Source organism: Balaenoptera musculus, chromosome 12, assembly GCF_009873245.2.
Source record: "Balaenoptera musculus isolate JJ_BM4_2016_0621 chromosome 12, mBalMus1.pri.v3, whole genome shotgun sequence".
In the NCBI taxonomy this organism is placed as follows: Eukaryota; Metazoa; Chordata; class Mammalia; order Artiodactyla; family Balaenopteridae; genus Balaenoptera; species Balaenoptera musculus.
The window spans coordinates 45,230,272-45,242,004 of NC_045796.1; the positions used below are offsets into that span (position 1 = coordinate 45,230,272).

The 11,733-nt window shown below is 44.0% G+C and overlaps 1 protein-coding gene across 2 annotated transcripts in view; it reads right to left on the bottom strand.

Annotated features, from left to right (window-relative positions):
- The window catches only part of NT5DC1 (5'-nucleotidase domain containing 1), a 125,632-nt gene extending 116,218 nt beyond the window's left edge, over positions 1-9,414 (bottom strand). For both annotated transcript variants that reach the window (XM_036872221.1, XM_036872220.1), the window contains exons 1-3: positions 9,159-9,414; positions 3,449-3,540; positions 1,956-2,027 (exon numbers count right to left, since the gene is read on the bottom strand). In XM_036872221.1, the coding sequence (XP_036728116.1) occupies positions 1,956-2,027; positions 3,449-3,540; positions 9,159-9,251 (257 nt within the window). In that variant the 5' untranslated portion in view covers positions 9,252-9,414. The remainder of the gene's footprint in view (positions 1-1,955; positions 2,028-3,448; positions 3,541-9,158) is intronic.
- Between the last annotated feature and the right edge of the window lie 2,319 nt (positions 9,415-11,733).

The following is an 11,733-nucleotide window of genomic DNA, read 5'->3' on the forward strand; positions in this document are numbered from 1 at the left end:
TCTGAGGTCAACGCTATGGTAGTTGCCCTGGACCAATACTAGAAACCACAATTTCTCTGGGAGAAATATGATGACTTCTTGCCTGAGAAGTTGTCAATTAACTATGCAGATAAGATTAGCCTGACTGGAACAATGAGGAAACAAGGGCAGGGACTGGGTGGGAAGCTGGTCTGGCAGCAGGAGAGAAAGGGCAGCAGTCAGAGCACGAGCTGCATCAGGCCTGCAGGAGCAGGGAGGCGCCTGGCACCCAGGGCCGGCGGCTGTGAGCACAGGGGACTTACGAAGATGAAGACGGGGTAGTAACATGCCACACAAGGACACCACATAGCTAAAAACACAACGGGAAACAGCAAGACGAATGTGGCAAAACTTGGAACAGGAAGACAAGAAAGTAGCTATTTTTTGTACTCGAAATACTGCTTTTGCATCCGTTGGGCTTGGTTAAGAGAATCTTACCCTGTAGAGAAACAGTTGATATTTTATGTTGTTTACTTTGAGAAATTATAATGCTAGGGAGTATTATTAGTCTTCTCTTGGTGTTATATTGTGGTGGCAAAGCAAGATGAAGGAAAAGGAAATGAAATAAGAAGGGCAAATGGAGGAAAATCATAATCGGGATCCTATTTATAAAGAGGTTAATATGTACATAAAAGCTATATGTAAGGGTGGAGGAACCTTGAGCAAGAAATACGATCAGAAAAGGAATCTACTATATTGTTTGAAAGCAGGCATCAAGGACATAACCTTGTAAATTCAGGAGAAGCTGCAGGTTGGCCAGAACTTGCATGGAGACGGTCAGACCTTGGGAAAAGGGTGTTGGAAGTGGGGACCAACAACAGACAGACTTAACAATAAAAGAAAGAAGCGAAACTGTGGAATGTTTTCTATTCTTTTAACCGTGATTGAAGACAGCCAACTATACTGTAAGAATCTGGAAGTGGCATTTAAGGTCATGGTCAAAGCTGCACTGTGTGTGTGTGGTGTACACACACAAATCAATACACACACCCTATCTCTAGTTACCTGAGAAAAAACATGCAAATGAATTATAAAATAATCAGAAGTGGAACCACACCTGGCTGGCTGGCCTACACCTTAGGGGACGGTCTGGGGTAGAGTGTGAGTCTGAACTGTGCAAAAAGAATGATGTACCCAAAGGGAGAGTATGTACAAGGGGTAACCTGTGCTGAGCATCCTCTTCGTGAACTCTGACCATGTCAGCATAAATAGTAAATCGTACAGCTGCACGGCCACGTTAACTGCCTGTACTGTCAGTACTGGGGGAAAAATAGATGCTCACTCCTTGGTACCCTCCGTAAGACTAAGGGCAGGGATGGCAGCTGCTCCTCAACTGCTCGCCCTACTCTTACTAATACTCAAAGTGTTGGACTCACCCTAAGAGGAGGGAAGGAAAGGGAGTCAGCACTAAGTTTGGGAGGGGGGAGATACTTATGAAGGTTGGCACAATCTAGAAACACTTCCAGAAGGAGCTGAGACACAACATGGGTCCTGCATGATGGGGGCGAATTTGGATAAATGGGGCAAGAAAGAGCGGTGTGCCTAGACCACCAATCCCCACCCAACATCCATTTTCTCCTTCCTTAATAAAGACAGCTTCAATTTTACTCCAGGTTAGCACAATATAATTCCCAGGCTCTTTTCCAGTATGGGTGGTCAAAGAGATAAAGCAAGTTATTAACATTCTACTGTATTTCCTGAAAATATTTCTGATGAGCTAAATTTAAAGAATTAGACCTTTCAATCTAATGCTTCCAGATTTATATTTAAATGGCTCAAACGATTCACACAAAGACATGCAGGCACATAGATAATCTGCCATCTGATTGACTAAAGTAATAATCTTCTTTAACCCATACCTTAACTATCAAATGCTATATGGTAATAAAATGTCCTGGAAAGAGTAAAGTTTTGACTTCACAACTAAATTTTATTACCTGAGCACGGTGCCATTATCTGCAAGTTTAATGAAGTTCCCGTCTTCCAGATCCAATGCCAAGCCCTTGCAACTGAAATAGAAAATTCTGTTTACCAGTCAATTCACATAGTTACCTAACCCAAGAAATAAAAATTTATATTTTCCAAAAATCACAATGCTAAAAAAGGACTCTCCCACCCAAGTGAATGATACGTTAATCAAACAAGTAAGAATATCAATTCTAAAATTAAATATCATCCTCAGAGCAAGTACATAAGGAAAACTGTTATGTGGGCAAACCAAGGACAGCATATTCAGTGTCTAAAATCTTTGAGCTTTTAAAAAGAGGAATAAAAAACTCACAGAGAACAAAAAATGAACACCATTGTATGCCTCTGTTAAAATGTACAAATGCTTTCCATTAAATAAAACACACACACAAACACACATGTGTATTCTACAAGTTAAGATTTTAGCCAGAATCTTTTCTGTACTCTTTAGAATCTGCCTCAATTTAGGTCGGGTTATAAGAACTAGCCCTCTGGACTAGGCATACTATTGAAAACCACTAAAACAAAGTCAAATACTAAGTTTTAGGTTCTTCACTGTAAAAGACTTATGGGATTTGGGAAGAAAAATGGGTACAGATTCATTATCGTGAGTAATAAAAGCAAGAAGGTAAAACGGCCACCAAATACCAAGAGAATTATAAAGAAAGTGACAGGGTACTTTAGAAGCATTATTTAGTTTGGTCCACAGTAAAATTTCCAGAGTCGGCGGTTTCATACAGTAAAATATTTCTGTTTCTTCGTTTGCTAAAAGGGATAAATCAAAAAGGACTAACCAAACATTGGAAGAATGTATAACAGATGAACTCTGTTGTTCTAGAATTATTTCTGTATGTATTTTTCATATGTTTCAGGACTACTACTATTTTTCAACCGAACAATTTAAAGTGGTTTAATAGGACTTTTGTTTGTTTTATTGTTTAAATGAGGAAGAAGGACAAAGGAAGCCTTGGAAAGTTGAGACTCCTAAGCCAGGAAGGGAGTAAGCAGTCAGAGTCTCAGACATAAGGGTATCTACCCAATTACAGAAAAACAAATGTCTCAATTCAGACACTTATTCAAAATATGATGATTTCCTCTTTTCTTACAGTTCTGTATTTGAAGGGCAATAAAAGAAAATTTTTAAATAAAAGATGTAAATTTTAGACAGTTCTTAATAACCTCTCAAACTTTTAATAACGACAGACTTTAAACCATGTAAAAATACTCAAATTAGTCACATATGCTCTTAGCTTGTTTTCATAGTTAATTAAACAAGTCTTAACTTAAAAGTAGAAAGGACTTTAATTCATCAAACATAAAACTTTTTAGTACATAAGGCATTTTGTCCTTTGACTCAATTTCACATTTCACTTTCTGCTTCCATAGAAGAGGAAGCATTAAAATTTTATCCACAATAATTAAAAATCAGAGGGAATGTGCTGACCTTAAAAAAGCTGCTTACCAGAAATCCCAATCCTCTGGAGTCACAGTGAGCAATTCCTTGTCATACCCTTTCTCCTTGACCAGGAACTGAGCAAAGCTATTATAAATGAGCTGTTAATAAAAAGAAGGAAAAAAGATTAAATGTAAAATTCACTATTCATTCTTAGCTTCACAGACCTGAAAACCTAATGGAATCAGTCATAAGACAGGTGGGAGGGAATCTGTAGTATCTGTAATTGTGAAGCTCTGCAGGTTAACACTCCGTCCCAAGCAATTTACCCACTCCTGAGAGCCCCAGGTAGCTGCTGTGTCTTTTTTATACCATCAGTATACAATTATACCACCAAGGACAATTATTAATCTTACTCCCAAAGTCTAATGGGTTGGAGATCATTAAGACTTGAGGAAGCTTCGTAAACTGATTTAACAGATTGCCAGAGGATAAACATAATGACCACTCTATCATCACATCCATCCTCCATCCACCCTTGCTAGAAAGGCCCCATGGCGGCTGATAATGCTAATGCATATACTGGGCCCCACAAAACGGAGGCCGCCCCACTGGCCCAGCTCTGGTCACAAATCTAAACCTAAGACAGTGTGCGCTTACAGAAAACCCGTCACGGAGACCTAACATACACCAATCACAATCCTCCACATCAGCTTTAAGCTCGCTTACCTCACTCTAGAAAACAGGACCTGCAGTGCCTATCAGGAAATCCCCGACCTCCTAGCCAATCATGCCCTATTTCTGTGGTGCCTCTTCTAACACTCTATAAAACACGGTCTTGCCCAAAATCTCTGGGGAAGAGTGCTCCACTGCTTGTGGGGCACTGCACTCTCCCAATCTGTGGATTATCTTCTCCAAAGGAAGGACAACAAACTCATTACTACCTTGTTTTAGTTTTGTCATCTGACACAGGGGAGTCTCAAAGAGAAATACACATAGGGACCAGGCAGGTACTCTAAAGAAGGAATCATGGTGCCTCCATCAGACAAAGTGAGTATCTTTTTTCCCCACCATAAGAAAAGCTAAGGAAACAGGAAGAAGGAAGCCTCTGGAAGCAAGCACAAAGATAAATGCTCTTCTGATGGCTGACAGATCTTTTCATTCTCAACAACAACAAAATGCCGGGTTTTCTGAGATGGAAGAGTGTCCAAGGAGACACACTGAGCAACCCCATCCTTCTTCTGGAGATGTTAACCCATGACAGGTTTTGATAGCACTGAATGGCACAAGGGGGAAGCGAGAATAGATACAGCAAGAGGAGGGGGAGGAGAAGGCCTCCCTGGGGAGGCGATGTACACACTGACACCTGCGAGATGGAGCAGTCAGCTGGGTGAGTCCAGCGGGGAGAGGGCAATCCAAGTCCAGGGGACACACAGCTGAAGTCGGGGATTGGGGTTTCGAGTGTTAGGAGATGAGCGTGGAGAAAGCAAAAGGCTCCTTGTCAAACAGAGCTGTTCTCTGTCGTAAAGTTAATGAAAATGGCTACACATGTACCCCCATACAATGCAATGCGACCCTGATCCAGGTCAGTTGTCCACAGAGCTACATTAAGTCAACACTATGTATCCACAGTTCTCAACCCTGGTGGTAGTCAGAACCACAGATGATGGTTCTTAAAGCCACCCAGAAATTCCAAGCCTACAGGATAGGGTCGGGCCCCAACAAAATTCCTGAAACCCCGAGATGACTGAAAATCATTGACTTCTAGATTATATGAATTTTCATTCAAACATAAAATGTACTGAGTCACTCTGAGGTACAAAGTACTATGGACAACAAAAAATACACATCATGATCCTGCCTGCAAGGAACCAGTGCCCTGGGATTAAGAGATGTAAATCCCATGTTAATGAAAATCCTCAGATGCTTAGAGCAGTGCATGGCATACAAGTAAATTCAATTTAAGTACTGCTATTATTATCAGTCGGGCGCTGGTTAAAAAAAAAAAAGATCCTGACTTGTAGCATTTGCTCATTTCCATGGTATAGTTGCCCCCACCATGGCCAGTTTCAAGCTACCAATGGTTACTGCACACCATCAGACTTGCCTCCGGTCAAAGTATTTATTCAACCCTGGACAACTGGAGGGTCTCATCCCTTGGCAATACTGATTAACGTATGGGCATGGGATTCCAATGAGGTCAGATTCCTTCCCAAGAGAAAGGGCCCTTTCTAGTAGGGATGCCAACAGAGGCCTCCAGAGCTGTGTTCCTTACCTCTCCAAGGAGATGGTTCTGTAATAGGAGAGAATGGGGTCAATGTGTAAAGAGGAGCAGAGAACAGAGGTGCTGAGAAAAGCAGGGAATCTGTGCCTTTGAAAGCCCTCTTCTAGTCCCAAGGCCTTGGTCCTTGAAGCTCTTCCTCAAATTATGTTGAGTCACCACAGAAGCCTTCATGGCACAGGGCCTCCGCCACCCCCACCCCCTTGCTCTCCCAGCCTTAACTGCCACTTACTTTCTCAACAGCCTCACCTGACTAATAATCACACACAATCCACAGCGGGTGCAAACTGGTGCCCTGTGGGTCCTACGCAGACCACAAATTATATTTGGTTCCCACTGAAGGCTGCCAGATAAAATATGAAACACCCAGCTCAATTTGATTTTCGGCTAAACAACAAATAATTTTATAGTATGAGCTTATCCCATGAAATATCTGGAACACCCATATACTAAAAATGTTTTTTTTATTTGAAATTCAAATTGAACCGGGTGTCCTGTATTTTTCTTTGCTACATCTGGCAACCCTATAATCCTGCTGTGTTTGAAAATGAGCTGGCGTTTAAAAATTGAAAGACTTCTCATACAAGCTTAGATTTCTAATTTGTCTTGAGAGAATCAGATCTGACAAGACTGAGCCTCTACGCCCCACGGCAAATGCTGGCAGGAGCTGAGCACAGCTGCGCCTGAGGAGGGGACGTGCGCGCACTCTCCCAGCCGCACGGTTAAGTTAACTGCCTGGGTCCAGACGCTCCTGAGTCAGCGACTCCAGGACAGCACAGGTGTCATCATTTCTACGATGCTTTTCCCGAGCCCCTCCCGCGAGGCGACGCACCCAGTTTCACGTTTGCACGACACTCTGCACTTCACTAAATGCCTATGACACAGATATGAGAGGCACGCGCAGTGATCCATGATGCAGCGCCACTGCCATCTCCGGCATCTTCTCCTGCAACGCCCCACCTTCTGCTTGACACCCAGCAGATCCAGGCGCTGTTTCGCACCTTTAGGTCCTTGCCCTGGCCGTATTTCCTCTGCCGGAAATGCTCCTCTCTGCTTCCTGACCTGCCACTTGTAACTCCTGTGCTGGGACCCAAGCCTCACTCACTCCAAGGACTCTCCTCTGGGATTTGCAGCACACATAAAGCCTGGTGGGAGGTAGCAGAGACCTGCCAGCTGGACCACCTTGCTGGGTGACCCTGGATAAGCTATTTATCCTTTCTGTGACTCAGTGTCCTCATCTCTAAATGATGATAATAACATCTAACATGGTTGTAAGGATCAAACCAGTTTATACAGCAGAATGCTTATTAGAATAGTGGCTGTTAGTGCTATTTTCAGTTACTAAAATACCTATTATTTATGCAATTGTTCCACAATTATTTATTGAATCCCGTACGTGCACGTAGTCAGCTTGGCACACAGAACACACAATAAACTGTCACAGATACTGATGTCAAGGGGTCATGGCTCTAGGATCTAGGGAAAGATTCCAACAAGTAAACAGGAAAATTTAATGCAGTGTGTAAGTACTGTGAGAAATTAAGGTTTTTATGGAAAACTGAAGACGGGATAGGGACAGAAAGGTAAACTTTAGGGGGCCGGGTTACTTAAGATGAGACCTGCCAGCTGAGGAGTTGGTGTGATGAAGGGAGGAGGGCCCCAGGCACAGGTAACAAACAGCCAGCAGCAAGGACCAGGCAATGCTGCCCTCAGCACAGGGGACCAGAACTAATCTTTCAACATCTTTACCCATTACAAGGCCACCTGAAGACCTGTGTTATCTCTGTATCCCTAACTCTATTATGGTGCTCAGCACATTGTTGGTACTTAATAAAAGATTTCTGAACCAAACAGGATACAAAATGCACTAGGTTAATGTTTTCAACCTTTAAATATCACTTATATTCGAGGCTTATAGTAAAGAAATCTTGTCTTTTAAGGATCCTGTATTCTGCAATTTTATGCTCACACATGCACAAAATTGGCTCTAATGACAATGGTTTTAACAATATTTCCTCCAAATGAAGGTGACTAGGGAGGAAATGCAAGAAAATGTTAATCAGGAAAAGATTTGAAAGGCAAAGGGAAGGAAAATATGAGTCAAAGACCTAGAGGAACCAGTGGCCAAGGATCGAGAAGTCTCCTCAACTCTCAACATGACTAAGGAAACACCTGTACAGCAGGAAAGCAGGAAAGTATAATAGAAGGAACAGTACACTTTTTTTCCCACCATCTGTACATAGAGAACATGAGTAATTCAGACACTGTTTTGACCTTTGAGGGGTACCTGAACTGCTGATCGGAGCACTGACCTCACCATACTGAGGAGCAGCCCTGGCTGATGCCTGCACCAGCGGCCAGGAGCTCTATTCGTAAGTGGTCAGGCTGGGGAATGATATGGGTGGTGACTATAAAAGCAAACACTTGTATGTGTCCAACACAGCTCTAAGCATTACACATCCTTTACCCTTTTAATCCTTTCAACAACCTTTCCAGGCAAATCCAATTATTAGCCCCATTTTACAGATAGGGAAACTGAGAATAGACACGGGTTAAGTAACTTGCCCGAGGTCATAGAGCTAGGAACAGAGGAGCTGGTGCCCTCTGTCTGCAGTCTGGCTGCAGAGTCCTCGCTTTGACTACCATAACCAGCTTATTTCGCTTGGATACTTACATATTTGACTAAAAAAAAAAAAAAAGTTAATTTTTCAAAATTACTTTCCTTGTGAAACCAAAGGAATTGGGGAGGGAGAACAATTCACTTCAGGGTACGGGTGTGGAATCATACACACCCCACTTCCCCCTCCCTCCCTAAGTGCAGTGAGGACCCAGGTTGTTGTCAGGATTAGACCTTACTCAAGGTGCATGGAGCACGCAACAGGTGAGCAAAATTTATTTCCTTCTCTTGGCAAAAGGCAAAATTAGGGCTAACATGTTAATGGCTTTTCGGTTAGTCTTCCAATACACCACACAATTTCTCCTGGACTGCAGTGTTTAAAAACTGACAGGCGGTCTCATGGACGTGCAAAAGAAAAACGCAGCCAAAGAAAATACAAGTCGTTAACCAGGTGGCTGTATCGGCGCTCTGCTGGTGGCCAGAACGATTTACTGAGAAGTTCCAAAGCCGGGGATATGCAAAGGACACCCCGAGTTCCCCTAGCCCCGCCCTTCCTCTGCCCCAGGAACCCTTTCCCTAGCCCAATCTTGCACGACTTGTCCCTCCTTCGCCCCTTTTCTTCCCTACCCATCTCTCAAGCTTGGCTAAGGGCTGGGCTAAATAAGCCGGTCCCCACAGCACGGGCGGGGATGGGGGGGATGCACACTTCCTTCCGCCCCGCCTCGCCGTGGGAGGCCGAGTTCTGCGCTAAGGCGCGGCGGCTGCAGGGCCCCGCCGACGCTCGCCGCCGACGCTCGCCGCCGCCTAAGCCGGGAGGAAACTCGAGCCCCAGCCGCCATGGAGGCTGCACGCCGTGCGCCCCGGCAGCCCGCGCCACTCACCCGGGCGCTCTCAGGCAGGTTGTAGCGACACAGAGTGTGGTCCAGGTCGAAGCCGACCACGTCGCAGGCGGCCAGGGAGAAGTGCTGAGCCATAGTTGCGCGCGGAGCACCAGCGAGCGCCTAGACCCCGAGAGGCGGCGAAGAGCGCGCGGGCAGGACGCTGCGGTACTACAGGGCAGGACGCGGCGGGGCGGGGCGGGGCTGCGGCCGCCCCCTGGACGCCGCACCGCTGCCCCTCGCGCTTCCCGCGCCCGCCAGCCCCGCCCCCGGCCACGCTTCTGCCCGCCCCTCGCGGCCGAACTTCCCCGCGCCCCTACTGGCCGGTTCGCCGCCCGGCTTTCCGCTGACACTCCCAGACCGGCTCCTGCCTCACTGTCACCACCCTGACCCCCGCCCCGAAGTCCCGAAGGCGGGATGTGACCAGGAGCGGAGCCGCTGCTGCAGGAATTGGAGGCGGCACTAAGCCCCTGTTGGCGCCTAGCCTTCGCCGCAGAATTAACCGGGCCTCCCCGTGGTTTTCAAGGCGACAGGGAAACCAAGCGAATGTCAAGGTACACCTGACCCTTTACTCTTGTGTGCGAAATAATGTAAGATTATGGAGAAAATTTTATCCACTAATATTCCCCTGACCCAATTAGCCTATAATTTGGAAGGTTTTTTTTTGCCCATGAGATCTCTAACTATGGATTCAATCAAAAACTTTATATTCTTTAGTAAATTCCTAAGTGTATTTGTAAGTAGAATGGGAGACCTTTCAACATTTCACCCCCTGGAGCGCGTTAGAAAATAAATTTATTAGAAATCGTGAAGGACCATTTTGCAAAATGACAATGATTAAGGAAACCAATATTGGTTGTTATCTGATTATCCTATTTTTTATTGTAATGCATTTTTTCTATGAAAGGATATTAGAAACTTCATAGAACATACTACAGAAGAGAGAACTTTATGCAAACAGAAGGGTTTAAAGTTTATAGAACACAATAATTTGAGTGACAGCGTTCTCAATTCGCTCAAGGACTGTTTATAGCTAGTATCATTTTAGATGGATGAAGGGCTAGGACTTTGAGACCTTTAAAATTATTTAAAAGAGAAAATACAAGTCATTTACAAGAGAAAAATACAAACATTGACGTTAAAAAGAGAAAATATAAATGTATTATCTTTGTACTGCTTCTGTTTTAAATTTAAAGGAACACTTTACCCAATAAAAAAAATCAGTAGTCATGACATAATGAAAATATAATTGTTTGAGAATTACATTTAACCCTTACAAATATTAACACTTGTGGGGCTAATAGACCAACCAAGGAATTGATTTAGTACAATAAATAGTTCAATCTAGTAGGACACTTATTATACCTAGTGGACCCATTTGAATAAATTGATAACTTGTTCCATTATGACTTGTAAAAGCCACAAACAAATCTCTCTGGAAGAAGAACAGGAAAGAATCCTCAAGAAGATTGAGTGGGGACTTCCCTGATGGCCCAGTGGTTAAGAATCCACCTGCCAATGCAGAGGACACGGGTTCGATCCCTAGTCTGGGAAGATCCCATGTGCCACGGAGCAGCTAAGCCCGTGCACCACAACTACTGAAGCCCGGGCGCCACAACTACTGAAGGCCCGGCGCCCTAGAGCCCATGCTCCACAACAAGAGAAGCCACTGCAATGAGAAACCCCCTCACCGCAACGAAAAGTAGCCCCTGCTCGCCACAACTAGAGAAAGCCCACGCGCAGCAACGAAGACCCAACGGAACCAAAAAAAAAAAAAAAAATTATTAAAAAAAATAAGATTGAGCTGTTCACTGATTAGAGCCCAACAACCATGTCTTTCATGTCTGTGAATCAAAAAAGACAAAAGCTGGATTGTATCATAGCTTGTACCTATTTCCCTTTTGTGAGTCTATTGGCCATAGAACTGACCTTAGCATTGCTCTTTGGCCCCTGCAGTAGAGTGCCTGCCAAGGTCAAACTTTCAGGTAGACTACACATTGAAGGCCATAAGTCTCCTTGGAGGATATCTTGTTTTATTGTGGGATTAGGTACTTTAGGGACTTACCTTAGTAATGTAAATGTACAAGTGCACTCATTGCTAGAAGGAAGAGTATGAAAGGATGGTTTTTTCATGGCGTAAGTGTCCCTTGGACTGGAGAGTTGGCCCTTAGACCTGAACATGCTTAACCACAGTTGTATCTCTGCTGAGAAACAACTGTTATACATCTTATATTCCTCACGGTCTTGTGCTAGACAGCCTACAACATTTACACTTTGTAGGAGGGTTTAGAAAATAATCGGATCCCATCATCCTGAAAGATCTGCCACTTCTCCTGGAGCTCCACTCGCATTTCTTGGCCACTAACCTCAAAGCTCAGTCTAATTCCTCTAAGAACACGTGGGATGGTTTCCCTCTTTCCCTTCACTCCTTACATAACCCTGAACTTAAATACAGACATTTGCTTTGTTTCACAGGCTTATTTTCAAATGAAGATATTTTCTTTTTTTCTGTACATTAAACTTTTATCAAATGTAGTGGTATATCACACCTCTTCTATTGTCAACCAAAAGTTCAATG